Below are 15,537 nucleotides of genomic sequence, written 5' to 3'. Positions count from 1 at the left end.
TGCGGTGGAAAGGAAATATCGACGTAATCAAAGAACATGTAAAAATGTGGGTGTGCACAAAAAAGGATACAAAAATTGGATGACCCAGTGAAACAAAAATCCAACTAATAAAAACCGGACAAACCAAGAAAGCAACCAAATGAACAATTAACTGATGAGGGGAGCAAAGGACTCTAACTGACGATTACTAGAACATAAAACATGAAGAAACCTAAGGATTTATCCCAGAGGTAGACAACTATAAACAAATTCGCAAATGAACAGAGGGGAAAGAAAACAGAGAAAAGGCATGAGGAACAAACTGACCGAACAAAGAGGCATAAAAAGTGAAGAAACCAACCAAGAAAAATGTTATCAGGGCAACAGATCATAACCAGGCTAGTTAAAGAAAAATTGGGAGAACCAAACAGTGAAAACAGTTGTAGAAGGAGAACCATCCAACCACACCAAATTAGGCACCAAACACAAATGGAAAAACCGTGACAAAAAATGGGGAAAAGACCAAAGGAGGGACTCTGCCTGAAATAAGAGTAAAACAGATTAAAAATATGAAACTAAACACTAACAGCACCCTGGAAAACTGACAAACAAATAGAAGAACTAACCAGGGTCCAAATCAGAAAAGCAAATGAATGTAGAAGATGAAAAAACCAACAATGTGCTTTGAAGGTGGCAAAAAATTCACAACTCATACAAAGACCTTAGGGAGACTCCAAACAAAACCACAAAGTGGAGGAAAAAACCTTTATCATCTTTAAACTTAACTTCTGAGCAGACCAGACAAATATGAGAATCTTATATATAAAAAAGGAAATGATGATTACTGGCGTACTGAAATCACTCAGCGAAAACACCAGACTTTGATCACAGAGACTGAATTTTCTACTCATCAATGAAAAGGAAAAGAACACAGCCACAATAACAGTCCAAAATAAGAAAAGAAAAACTCACAGTCCAGATGGGTTCTGAGGTCCATTCTAATGCAGACTCTGAAGATCGGGAGGGAAGGGAGACTCAGACATTTCCTTGGTCGGAGACTCCTGTGGAGAGCGTGCTGGAGAGATGTCCTGGACCGCGCATGAAAATGATTCCACCGATGACCGTGATTGAACGGTGCGCATCGTAACCGCTCTGACTAGTGACATTGCTGACTGTGGAGATGGGATTGCTTCCATCGATGCTGTGTGAGAGGCATGCGCCGTGAATGCTGCTGATGTTGGTGGTGATGATTGCGCTGAGCCCACGTCATCCTGCGCTGTGACCGACTGTGGAGCCATGTGCGCCGTGACTGTCATCCTGTGCTCTGATTGATTCATGTTCTTATATACAGCTCCATGGATTGATTGTGGAGCGTGGAGTGCGTGCTGAGAGTGGATCTGCCATCCACGCCGAAGCACTTGCAGGTGGGTGTGTCGCCACTGATTCCTGTGTCGTGTGCTCCAGAACGGAGTTAGCTGAAGGCAAATGGGGCATGGAGATCGAACATGGCTGCACCACTGCTCCGGTAATGTGACATGGCTCCACCGGCTTCTGTACTAAGACGTGCTGCGGAGCCGGTTTCGGTGGCACACCAGGCATGCTCGGCATGGATGAAGGACGCTGCGGGGCCCAAACCATCAGCGGGCGTGATGTCACTGGTGTATGAGCAAAAAACTGAGGCATGAGACTGCCACAGGTGACAATATTATGGACTGTGGCGTGCTTGACATGGAATCATAGATTTCAGATTCATGCAAAAAAAAAAAATCCATTGGGTCTTCAACGCATGGAGAAATTTGGCCAGTTCTGAGAGAATGTGTGGCATGGTTTGAAGTAGCTGATCAAGAGCGGACAAAATGTGCTGCCTGTGTCACCATCCTGATTTGCCCAAAAAGTCCTGTATCTTAAACAGCGTCTCTGCTGTGGCCTGAAGTGCCAATCCCACCGACTCAGATGAGGACTCATTGGTGTCATAATCTCCGTCCTCCTCATCCTCGATGTCCTCCCATTCTAACTTGCTGTCAGGAGATGGCATTGTGGAGGACAGTTATGCTTCACCCAGTCGGGAAGTCTCTCCTCGGTGAATAATCGTCTTTTGTCAGGGAAGTCTTGAAATAACCATGTGTGGGCCTCCAGTAACTCCCAAGCCTGATCCAAATTATCAAACTTTTCTCTCGGGGAGAAGCTGCCGTGGAAGCACAAAACAACAAAAAAAAAATCAGACCGGTAAAAACTTCCTTAATGGTGGCGATGTCAGAATCAGTCATGGCTGGTGAGGGCCTGCTGCATCCATGCTCTAGCCAGCTCGTTCTGTCACGATTCGTGGTTGCGTGGCACAGAAGGTGGGTGGACACAAGTCAAACTCTCAGACAAAGCGTAGGATGTAATAAGCTTTATAAAAAAAAAAAACAGTCCAGGGTCTGGTATACAGAAAGGCAGGCAGCATGGCAAAAGTACAGATGAGGGCAAGGCAAAATATGTGGTCAGAAACAGGCTGAAGTCAAAAGGGACAGAGAGACACAATATTTGAGGCTAAAGCAATAGGCAAAATCCGGATAAACAGAATGAGGTCAAAAAACACAGTGAGGCAAAAGAGACGAGAACAAGGCTGGAACGAAGATACAGAAGATCAACGAGCTGGCACTGCAGTGAGGGAAGTGAAGGCTTAAATAACAGGTTGATGTAACAAGGTGTACATGTTAAGCTAGGGTTCTGGAAAGGAGGTGTGGTCTAGTGAAGCAAAGAGGTGGGAAGAGAGGCAAGAGAAAGTAAGCAAAAAAATAAAGATCAAAAGCAAGAGGAGTCAGTGAATGAAAATCAATGGTGCCCAAAGACCAACAAAAGGAAGCATGAGCAAAATAAAGGACAAACTTAGAAACAGAGTGACAGACCTAAAAAGAGCACAAGAATAATAAGACCATAATCAAGACTAAAACAGAATCTGACAGAAGTATAATTCTTATCACACACACAGAAAATAAGATAGAAAAGATAACTGAAACTAGAGGCTGCTGGAGGATGCATCTCTACTTGAAAGGACCAAACTTACACCAGATCACATCTGCCAACTCTTGGAGATCTGTCTTAACGCCATGTATTTCCTATTTAGGGGGAAATTACTACAGGCAGATCTGTGGTTGTGCGATGGGGTCTCCAGTATCCCCCATTGTGGACAATCTGTACATGGAGCTAGTGGAGAAGAGAGCCTTGGAGTCATTCAGGGGCATCGCTCCAGTCACTGGTTCAGATATGTCGATGACACATGGGTTAAAATCAAGCAACAGGAAGTGGAGACCTTTACAGAGCACATCAACTCGGTGGACTCCAATATCAAGTTCACATGCGAGGATGCCAGAAACAACCATTTATCCTTCTTGGACTGTGATGTTACGATTGGAGAGAACAGGCAGCTCCAGACAGGGGTTACAGAAAGCCCACTCACACTGACCAATATCTGTTCTTTGGCTTAAACCACCCCCTTGAACACAAGCTCGGGGTGATCAGGATGCTTCAACACAGAGCCCTACAGGTGCCCACAACTACAGAGGGAAGGGCTAAAGAACAACATGTCTGGAAAGCCCTCACAGTATATGGTTACCCACGATGGTCCCTGGACAAAGTGCAGAAGTCCCAGAAAACAGAGACCAGATAGACAGGAGACGGAGACAAGAAGAAGAGTGTCTCTCCCTTATTTAGCAGGAGTAGGGGAAAAACTACATAGGATCTTCAGACAGTACAAAATCCCAGTTTATTTTAACCTGTTAACACCTTGAGACAGAAATTAGCTCACCCTAAGGACAGGCTCCCTAGTTCCAAACAGAGCAATGTAGTGTATTCTATCAGATGTCAGGAAAACTGTAACGAACACTACATAGGTGAGACTAAGCAGCCGTTACACAAAAGGCTATACCAACACCACAGAGAGGGTGCCGGTGGACCTCAGTCTGCAGTTCATCTCCACCTTAAAGACACTAACCACACGTTTGAGGACAAGGAAGTTAAAATCTTAGCCAGAGAAAGGAAATGATTTGAGAGAGGAGTGAAGGAGGCATTTTATGTGAAACATTTGAAACCCAGCCTTAACTGGGGAGGGGGTCTGAGACACGCTTTGTCCCCTGTTTACAGTGGGGTACTCAGGTCAAGCAGTTTCAGTCTTTTGTTCATGGTAATGAGTCATTCACGTCAGCAGGAGAGTAGTCAGGGGAGGCTTCCATCCCATCATTAGGAGGGACAGCTGAATTGTCATTAGGAGGGTGCTAACTAGAGCACAATAGGTGCTAATTAGAGCTATTGTTTAGTCACTAGTCTATAGCAGTCTGCCTCTCGGTAGGTGGGGTCTGGTTAGGTTTAAAACTCCAGCTTTTGTCGCTTCTGTTTATTCTTCTCTACAAGAGTCAAGACAGAAGTCAGACTACCAGAGCAAGAATTTTAGCTGAGGAAGCTTCTGTGATTTGAAGCGAAACGTCCTCGCATCAAGCAACCCAGTCCAGTCGAAGATTCAAGCTTCTCTACTAACCGAAACTAGAACAGAACATGGCTGAAGTATAAAATGTAATAACCATCAAAGAAAATAAGAAACCAAGGCAAACTATGGAATGAGCAGAAAATAAAGAATGAACTGAAACAAAACAGATAATGCAAAGAATGACTAGAACAAGAGATAAATAACAGGTAACAATACCAAAAACAAAAGGAACACAAGATAATAAAACACTGTAGATGCATTATAAACGGAACCAGAGGAAACATACTACAAACTGATCATAAAAGGGCAACAGAGAGGATCAAATAAGGGGAGGCAGACATCAATAGGGTACAAAACCATAATCTCGCCCTGGGCCAGGACCCATCCTGACAGATTGTTACAGACTTTTTCACAAGTCGACATACGTCAATTGATTTCCTGAAAAATGCGCTCCTCATGTGCTGTAAATTCACACACAGTGTAAATATAAGGTCTTACCCATTCATTTTTGCGAAGAAAAGTCCCTGTCCGGCACTGTGCACTGGAGTTGGTCGGTCACATCAGTTAGTGGAGCGGAGCATTCTCCCCCCACCCTTCAAAAACCGGTTCTCTATCTTGATGCTACAAGTTGAAAGTCATAGCGCCTCATTAACGTCTCATTTACCACAGACTCCATCCGATCTTGGCTGCACGCGATGAAAGTTACAAAAAGAAAAATTTAAAATTACTCAGTTCTCCATGTGGAGCAGAGACACCATGCACGCGCGCTGGATGACGTGCGTGTCAATATTTACATGTAACACTTCAAGGGAAAAAGCATTTATGGTACGTATTTAATTAAAGTTAAAAAATCTTTCAGTCTAACATCTTTCTGTGTGAATATCTCATGTTACAACATGGAGACCCATGGCTTATAGACAAGTGCGGCTTATTTATGTACAATTTTTTTTTTTTTTTCTTTTTAAAATTGGTGGGTGTGGCTAATATTCAGGTGCGCTCTATAGTCTGGAAATTACGGTATATTTTAATGTTGATTGTGTTATTATGGCATGTTTTTTGTTTGTAGGTGGGATAAAGATCACTTACGGCCACAGTCTCAGCTTGCCCTGCACTGTAGATGGCTGGCCACAGGCATCAATCACGTGGACCCTACCAAACGGTGTTGTTTTGGACAAACCTCAAACCATTGGTCGTGTTTCTTTCTTTGCCAATGGCACACTCCACCTGAGACAGGTTGCCACCTTTGACAAAGGAACATATAGCTGTAAAGCCTCCAACACCTTTGGGTCATCGGCATTGTCCTATCCAGTTACAGTGATGGTTTTCCCACCTCGTATCACCAACATAATGGCCTCCATCACCAGAGTCAACCGAGGATCACCAGTGACATTACACTGCATTTCCACTGGTATTCCTAAACCTGAAATTTCATGGACATTGCCTGGACGCACGACACTGGTTCCGCATAGCCGGATCACAGTGCAGGGAGGGATTACGATGACAGCAGAAGGGAGTCTGGTTATACAAAACCCTGTGCTTTTGAACTCTGGCATTTACAAATGCAATGCTAAAAATGCCCTTGGAACAGACTTTAAATCTACATACCTGCAAGTGGTCTGAATAGCAGATTTTGATTGTTTTTACCCTGAAGGAAAGTCTCACAGCACAATTAAGACTGGGTGAAGATTTTCCTGTTCAATAAAAAAAAAAAAAAATGCCTCAGAGACAGACACAAATCTGCAAAGTTAAAGGTGCTCAACACACTTTGAAAAGCAATTTCCACTGAGTAATGAAGTTTCTTACTGGGACATTACCGTGAATCTACGTTTGTGATTTATAAGTACATTTAATGGATCAAATGTAAATGTCTTTTAGCCTCACATTTTGAATCTTAAAATGCATTTTCATACCACAAAGTACTATTTTTGGATTCTATCATGCAGGTTTAACTCACCATTTCTGTTAGTTTGTAAATTTGTCCTGTGAAGTATAAATTCATTTTAGCATAACATTGCTTGCTTTGGAAATGAAATAACTGCACACTCTTCTGTAAAAAGACTGTTATATCTAAATGTTTCCCCTCAGTATGCCTTTCAAAGAGAAGACAGAAGTTTAACGTGGTTCTGCTTAAGGAGGGTGGAACACAGTTTGGTTCTTGTCAAGCCTGCATTCATATGGTCAACATAAGACCAAAGTCTGTCCAAGGCCCATTAATTGCATTACTGCACACATTACTACCATTGTGTGACAGTCGATTTGGATATTTAGCATGTTTATGAGGCATATTAAACCACACATAATACTGTAATGTACCTACATATGTTACTTGGTGAAAAAATGTTCAATTCAAATGATCTCAAATGTTATGTCTTTAAAAATGCATCAAACATGGTCTCAAAAATACTATTTTTGCAACACTGTTGAATAAGAAAGACCCAAACCCCAACAGGCATCTGAATTTGTGTTCACACATTCATGGAATAGGAACGCATTAATCCACAGCCTGCAAGATGACCACTGTTAGGTTCTTTTATTGTGGTGAGTGATCTCAAAAGGAATTGGACAGGAAATGCACTTCAAAGTTTAGATGTTGTACTGAACAAAGCAAGCCCTGATACAGATCAGGGTTTGCATGTGATCTTGGACCAGATCTCATGCAAAGATCTGGACAAAGAGCCCGGATCTCAGCCCAGGATCCTCTGGGTTAGGCCTGAATTCTGAGACAACTGTGGCCAAAAGGGCAGAGCATGCACTCTGAGCCAATGATTTCTCATTGCCAAGACTGAGCTCGCATAACATAATCATTCAGAACTCAATCCAGGTCAAAGGACACTTGTGGCGCCTGTCACCCGCTTCAATGGAAACCAGGCTTTATGGCACGTGTTGTTATATATCTGCTTGTGGAATCCCAAATTGTAACCAGAGCTGTACACATCTAATCTCTCATACCTGTAAGAAGACCTGTGTTTTGGATAAACTGGTTGTTTCCTTCTGGAGTTTACAGCTCAATCTGGATTTAACAGCCTCACAACTGGTCAACAGTTTTTGTGAGAAGTGAAGACTCAATTCTTGTAATCCACAATCAAAGAATTTATGGCCATATGCATAAAGTACCATAATGTATAATCTTTTAGTGTCTGTTCTGTGAGGAAACAAGCATTGATGCTGTAAACTCTACAGGGCACATGAATATGTATCTGTATGTACCCATGTCATTAAGTAATGTGTACAGTGGTGGAAAGGTAACCGCTCCTACTGCACATGTTATCAGGTCCTTTTTAATCATTAACCAGACCAGGTGCTTAGAAAAGAAACAAGAGGTGATGATCTGAGATTTGATTGTAAGGAAATAATTCATAAATGAACAGAGTTGGAATAAAAGCACCTGATTAATACTATGAAGCAGTGGTATGTATAATTAACATATTTATGAGTAAACAAAATAAAAGGTACTGGAATGTTTCTCATCACATTTTTGCCTCTGATTATCACTCGTATTTTTCATCTTTGTATATGTAGAGTGTGTGCATGAATTTGGAGGACACCATGGTTAATCATGGGTTCGAAATAAATCATGTTATCACATTATTACTATACCCACTATCACTCATCACACAAAGAATATCCATTCACAATACAGTCAGATTAACCAAAGGTGACAAACAGATGGCAATTGTCATTTGATGGGTTTTCCCAGGGCATTGCACAATGTTTAGCAATACATTATAAAAGACGGGAAACCTGACACTGTCACTATGAGCTTTTCCTCTCTGCTTGACTGTTTGATGGAACCAAAGTTCAGTTGATTTGTTTCAGTACAGCTTGTGTCACAGTGATGTTCCTGTATTGCCAGTTAGTCTGCTGAATTCTTTGTAAGATGTCATGTAAATCACCTCAGAAGTAGTATCTGGTTACAGAAACAGTGCTTTTAGCTTTGAAAGTGTTTATTTCTAATGAACTGTTAAAAAATATGAGGAAAAATTGACATATGTCATGCTAATGTGACGGAGGCCAGCAGGAGTCGCTGTGTATGTGGTTGCCATTAGGTGACCCATACCCCCAGAAGCTGCAGAGCTTCCCCTACCTAGGACAGTGTTCTTTCTACCAAAGCTAACATTCATGCCAGGATTCTACATCATCTTAAGGCTGCAAGCTGCACCTCTGGCAGGCTATGAGAGAGAGTGTTGAGTGAGGGGAATAAGGACTGATAACAAACTCCTGATCTACAAGGCTGTTGTGCTACCTTTCCTCTATACAGCTCAGAATCCTGGACACTTACAGATGTCACCTTTAAAACCTTGGGAAAATATCATCAGCGGTGTCTCATCGGCATTTTAGGCAACAGTTGACAGGACTGACAGATGATAACAGCATTCTGGAGGAGGCATCTGCACAAGCATTGAAGCCATGGTGGTTGCATCAACTGTGTTGGACAGGACATGTGGTCGGCTGGAAGATTCCCGGCTTCCAAAGCAAATCTTCTATGGGGAGCTGGGCTCAGGCACTAGATCCCAAGGGGAGCAGGGGAACATTTCAAGGAAAAAAAAAGGCATTTTTTCCTAACCAGTGCTCTTGAATCTTCCATGCAGCATTAACATACTGACATAATCTGCGGTCTAGTTCATCCTTGTGCCTGGCTAAAGCAGAAAGAGAATATTTTAACAGCATGTGCCATCATGGTGCATGGTGTGTCACTCACAGCCAGCAGTGAAAGATTTTTTTCCTTCATCTCATTTAAACCAGTGGAACTGCATTCGAAAACGTTGGACAGCATTCTCGGAGCAGTCTAAACAGCTGGCCACAGTCGCCTCGAATCTTGTGCACATGTTCAAAACAGTCGAGGTGGAACCACTACTAAACAGCAGTCACTGCCATCTGACCGCAGTCAGACTGCATTCTAAACAATCAGACGGTGTGAAAACGGCATTTGTGACATTCTGATCACATTCGGGGTGATGCTCATCATGTTTCTGCCATGGCCAAATGTCCTGAATGCGCCTGAATGCACCACGAGGCACTTTGAGTGGTGCTGGATAATATTTCCTCAACCCACAATCGGACCTCACTCGTACGGCAATGTAAGTGCATTTGTCGTATTATCACTGCTTTCTGACAGCTGTCTGGGTAATCCTTGTCTGTTCCACCAACACTTTATCACGTTCAGAAACTCATGCGCATGGCACATGCACAATTCAGTGAGGGCGGTTCAGAGTGCATTCTCTGCAATTCTTATTATTGCCAGATGTGGCACGAATCCTGAGTCGACTTGGCTCGAGCTCATTCGTACTAAGTGTGATGGGGTTCTTAGCATAATCCACGTCATTCACACAACTACATTAGCTGCACTTATTTTGTATTTCCCAACATTTTTTAACAATCAGACGGCAGCATATAATAACACGTTCCCATGCAGGTTTTCAGTTGCTGTCGTTTTACCTGTATTTTCTGGAATATAAGTCAGTGTTTTGTTTTTATTGTTTTTGGGGTTTTTTTTTGTAGTTTGAGGGGTCCTCCAACTTGTACTCCAGTGTGACGTATATGGATGTTTCCTCTTCAAGAGCCATTTTTAACAGGTGCAACTTGTACTTCAGAAAATATGCTACTATGTTCTGACAGGAAACTTAATTTATTGTTGTGGAACACAGAAAGTTCTGACATGTATGTGATTACCACTAGTCACTTGCCCTAATCTGCGCTCATCGATTGTGTTTTGTAGTAAAAGTTCAACACGTGTGAGCTTCGATGCAAGTGTGGGAGGCACAAAACCCATAATGATGCATAAATATGTTTTACTGTGTTGAGGGGGAGGAGTTTGTGGATCGGGAGGTCTGGGCGCTTTGCCTTGAGCTGCTGCCCCCGCGACCCGACTGGATAAAGCGGAAGAAATTGGATGATGGATGGATGGATGGATGTGTTTGAGGTGAGGGAGGTGAACTCATTACTGCACTACACCTTTGATCCAGTTTACATTGTAACACAAAGGGTTTTTCTGAGCCTATATGGTAGTTTTTATGTATGCAAATACTTGCTATATTTCACTGTTGGTTTGTGTTTCACAGAATGTCAATCACCCACAGAGACTTTCAGACAAACAGGCCTTTAGAAGAAGGGAGCTTTGTCAAAAACAAGCACTGGGATTGTTCAACACAGTGCAAGTGTGTCTGTGTGTGTTTGTTGTGTTCATATGTTAGACAGGGATTATGTGTGGCTCTTTGGGGAAAGAGTATATATCTGTGAGAAACAGTGTCTGTGTGTGAAGATTATACAACACACACAGTGCATGCATCAGTGGTTGTGTGTGTGTGTGTGTGGTGTGTGTGTGTGTGTGTGTGTGTGTGTGTGTGTGTGTGTGTGTGTGTGTGTGTGTGTGTGTGTGTGTGTGTGTGTGTGTGTGTGTGTGTGTGTGTGTGTGTGTGTGTGTGTGTGTGCAAGAAAGACTTAAAGAAAAAAGAAGCCTTTGATACATATTTGCATTTCTATGAAATCTAATCCCATCAAACTGGGAGCCTGTGTATACATGCACATACTGTGGAATTGTGCAAGGGTGTGTGTCTCTTAGAGCTTATTTACACTCAATGTTAAGTACAGACAGAGATGTGGAGGCTTGCATTTATTTCATCTTCATTTCTGTCTGTTTTTTGAAACCTTGTGGACAAAGATGAAACAGACCACAAAAACTTAACTAGTTACTAGTTATGAGGCTGCTTGTCCATTTACGAGCTTACAAATTAACAATACAACTTTAAAATTTGATGGTAACTGTAATACAAAGCCAATCAATGGATGCTGCAGTTGGTGTAATATTGTTAGATTTCCTTCTCCGAGTTAGAAGACCTCTAATAGCAGCGTGTGGCCATCCAGAAAATGAGTCATTTCTTGCAACTTCTATAATCTTTTCTCAAGGTAACTACAGCTGATCTGATATGGATCTGAATGTTGATTTGACAGATGTTTTTCCCAGAATACCCTGTGTGACAAATCTTCACAGTACATGAAGAATGTACACAAGTGGCCTTCAACTTGGAAGCTTCTTCTTTGAAACAAGTGCACTTGGCAACCAGGCTGCACCAATCCAGAAAACAACACATTACAATAATCAGTTCTGCAAGATATAAGAGCATGAACCGATGCCTTTGCATCAGCCATGGACAGAACAGGCTGCATCTACACGACACTGTGCACAAAATTATTAGGCAAGTGGGTATTTTGACCATATCATCATGTTTATGCACATTTTCCAACTCAAAGCTGTATAAACGTGAATGCTTATTGAATTTAAGCATATCAGGTGATGTGTATTTGTGTAATGAGGGAGGGTGTGGCCTAAGGAGGTCAATGCCCTATATCAGTGTGTATAATTTAGTAGGCAAAATGGCCAAAAATTGACTCTGAAAAATCAAAAATGTAAAAAGTCTTTCAGAAGGATGAAGCACTGTTGAAATTGCTGAGATATTGGGGTGTGATCACAGAAACTAAAGTCATTTCAAATGGCAACTTTCTGGCTTTAATAAACACTATAAGAAATCAGGAAAAAAAATTGTGGCAGTCAGTAACGATTACTTTTTTAGACCAAGCAGAGGGAAAAAAAAATATGGACTCACTCAATTCTGAGGAAAAAATGATGGAATCATGAAAAACAAAAGAACGCTCCAACACATCACTAGTATTTTGTTGCACCACCACTGGCTTTTATAACAGCTTGCAGTCTCTGAGGCATGGACTTAATGAGTGACAAACAGTACTCTTCATCAATCTGGCTCCAACTTTCTCTGATTGCTGTTGCCAGATCAGCTTTGCAGGTTGGAGCCTTGTCATGGACCATTTTCTACAACTTCCACCAAAGATTTTCAATTGGATTAAGATCCGGACTATTTCCAGGCCATGACATTGACCCTATGTGTCTTTTTGCAAGGAATGTTTTCACAGTTTTTGCTCTATAGCAAGATGCATTATCATCTTGAAAAATGATTTCATCATCCCCAAACATCCTTTCAATTGATGGGATAAGAAAAGTGTCCAAAATATCAACGTAAACTTGTGCATTTATTGATGATGTAATGACAGCCATCTCCCCAATGCCTTTACCTGACATGCAGCCTCATATCATCAATGACTGTGGAAATTTACATGTTCTCTTCAGGCAGTCATCTTTTATAAATCTCATTGGAACGGCACCAAACAAAAGTTCCAGCATCATCACCTTGCCCAATGCAGATTCCAGATTCATCACTGAATATGACTTTCATCCAGTCATCCACAGTCCACGACTGCTTTTCCTTAGCCTATTGTAACCTTGTTTTTTCTGTTTAGGTGTTAATGATGGCTTTCGTTTAGCTTTTCTGTATGTACATCCCATTTCCTTTAGGCGGTTTCTTACAGTTCGGTTACAGACGTTGACTCCAGTTTCCTCCCATTCGTTCCTCATTTGTTTTGTTGTGCATTTTTGATTTTTGAGACATATTGCTTTAAGTTTTCTGTCTTGATTCTTTGATGTCTTCCTTGGTCTACCAGTATGTTTGCCTTTAACAACCTTCCCATGTTGTTTGTATTTGGTCCAGAGTTTAGACACCGCTGACTGTGAACAACCAACATCTTTTGCAACATTGCGTGATGATTTACCCTCTTTAAGAGTTTGATAATCCTCTCCTTTGTTTCAATTGACATCTCTCATATTGGAGCCATGATTCATGTCAGTCCACTTGGTGCAACAGCTCTCCAAGGTGTGATCACTCCTTTTTAGATGCAGACTAATGAGCAGATCTGATTTGATGCAGGTGTTAGTTTTGGGGATGAAAATTTACAGGGTGATTCCATAATTTTTTCCTCAGAATTGAGTGAATCCATATTTTTTCCCTCTGCTTGGTCTAAAAAAGTAACCGTTACTGACTGCCACAATTTTTTTTCCTGATTTCTTATAGAGTTTCTTAAAGCCAGAAAGTTGCCATTTGAAATGACTTTAGTTTTGTGTCATGTCTGTGATCTGCTTTTTTTCTACAAAATTAAACAACTGAATGAACATCCTCCGAGACCGGATAATTTTTGCCAGGGGTTGTAATTCTGTACACTAACAGTTGCCCAATAACAGTGCACACATAAATATTCTCCTAAGAAAGCCAAAACCTCACTTTTAGTGTCTTAAATACTCAGGTTTGAGGTTTATTAATGTTTTGGATTGACTGAGAGCGGCGCAGTTGTTCAATCATAAAATGAATCCTCAAAAATACAATTTTCCTAATAATTGTGCACACACTATCTGTTAAACAGTTTAGTCCCACTGAGATCTCTTTTGCAAGGGAGACCTGGAGACTTAGAATGTTTCCAATTCACCTAACCTGCATGTCTTTAAATGTGGAAGGAAACCCACACATACATGGGGAGAACATGCAAACTCCACACAGAAAGGAGCCACAAGTGAGAATCAATCCCATGACTTTCTTGCTATCAGGCAACAGTGCTAACCATGAAGCCACCATGCTGCCCATATGCAGTATATAGTCTCAGTATATAGTCTGCAAATAAAAAAAGAGTCATTGTGTGTAATCTCTCTCTGTTGTATAATGTTGAGGTATTTCAGCTTCATCAACATGATGACTGACACATCATCCAGTGACAATGTTAAATGATCACACAGGAGTCTGTGTCTAATCAAGTATCTTGATTGTAAACAGTGATGCAAATGGCATCATTGGGGGGGGGGGTAACCCTGAAAATTTTGTTCACGGCCCAGAGGGCCGCAGTACACAGAAGTGGGTCTGGGGGACGCCCTCTAGATATTTTTGAAATATTACATGCAATTTGGTGAAGTTAATAAGCTAAATGAGAGCTAGCAGGGGTGATGGCCAAGTGGTTAGTGTGCTTGGTTTCAGTGCTGAAAGATCCTGGTTCAAACCCCGCCTCTGCCACATTTCTCCATGTAATGTGGTGTTGCATCAGGAAGGGCATCTGCTGTAAAACTTGTGCCAAATTACCATGCAGATCCACCTGGGATCTTCTGTGGTGACCCTGAGAGAGAACAAAGGAGTATCTGAAAGGAGCTGCAATAAACTGAATGAAGGCTACTCCTCGGTACCATTTTATTCATTAAAAGCACATTTTCTCATATTGGCAAGATGATGAGTCTATAATGCAAAGTCTGTCACATGGACTAGAATACGGTGTTATTACTATTTCACAAAACCACATATCTGCACTGGACTGTTGCTGTTCTATCTCCACACTTATCCAAACATCTGACTTTTACAACTAATTGTGTCTTCAATTTCAATTTATTTTCATTTATATAGCGCCAAATCACAACAGAGTTGCCTCAAAGTGCTTCACACAGGTAAGGTCTAACCTTATTAACCCCCAGAGCAACAGTGGCAAGGAAAAACTCCCTCTGAGGAAGAAACCTCAAGCAGACCAGACTCAAAGGGGTGACCCTCTGCTTGGGCCATGATACAGACATAAATTACAGAACAATTCACGGACAAATATACAAGAATTGCTGTTGGTGCACAGGACAGGAGGATCGCCAACACGAACACAAACTCCCATCTCTGGATGGAGCTGCACCTTAAACAGAGAGAAAAAACAGAATCAGGCATCAGAAAGACAAAAAATACTGTATAATTTATCAGCATTAATCTACAAGAAAAACAGAGAAATACTAAGGTGATCGCCGGCCACTAGCCCTAAACTTCACTAAAAGACCCAGAATTTAGGTAAAGTTGAGGCCGCAGCCCGCTCCAATTACTAATAACATGAATTAAAACAGTAAAAAGTGTAAAACAAAACTGTACCAGTATGCTAGTCATACATTAAGGGAAAATAAGTGCATCTTAAGTCTGGACTTGAAAATCTCCACAGAATCTGACTGTTTTATTGATGCAGGGAGATCATTTCACAGAACAGGGGCATGATAAGAGAAAGCTCTGTGACCCGCAGACTTCTTATTCACCTTAGGGACACAAAGTAGTCCTGCACCCTGAGAACATAAAGCCAGGGCCGGTACGTAAGGTTTAATTAGGTCAGCTAGTTAGGGAGGTGCCAGTCCATGAATAATTTTATAGGTTAGTAGCAGAACCTTAAAATCTGATCTCACTGGGACAGGA

At 41.6% G+C, this 15,537-nt stretch overlaps 1 protein-coding gene across 1 annotated transcript in view; it reads left to right on the top strand.

Annotated features, from left to right (window-relative positions):
- si:ch211-159i8.4 (matrix-remodeling-associated protein 5) overlaps positions 1–7,260 on the top strand; it is a 186,914-nt gene extending 179,654 nt beyond the window's left edge. Inside the window, exon 16 of the mRNA XM_034181951.1 lies at positions 5,511–7,260. Coding sequence (XP_034037842.1) covers positions 5,511–6,064 — 554 coding nt within the window. The 3' untranslated portion in view covers positions 6,065–7,260. The remainder of the gene's footprint in view (positions 1–5,510) is intronic.
- The last annotated feature ends 8,277 nt before the right edge of the window (positions 7,261–15,537 follow it).

The sequence above is a fragment of the Thalassophryne amazonica genome, chromosome 11, assembly GCF_902500255.1.
Source record: "Thalassophryne amazonica chromosome 11, fThaAma1.1, whole genome shotgun sequence".
Lineage (NCBI taxonomy): Eukaryota > Metazoa > Chordata > Actinopteri > Batrachoidiformes > Batrachoididae > Thalassophryne > Thalassophryne amazonica.
This window is presented reverse-complemented; position numbering and strand designations above follow the sequence as displayed.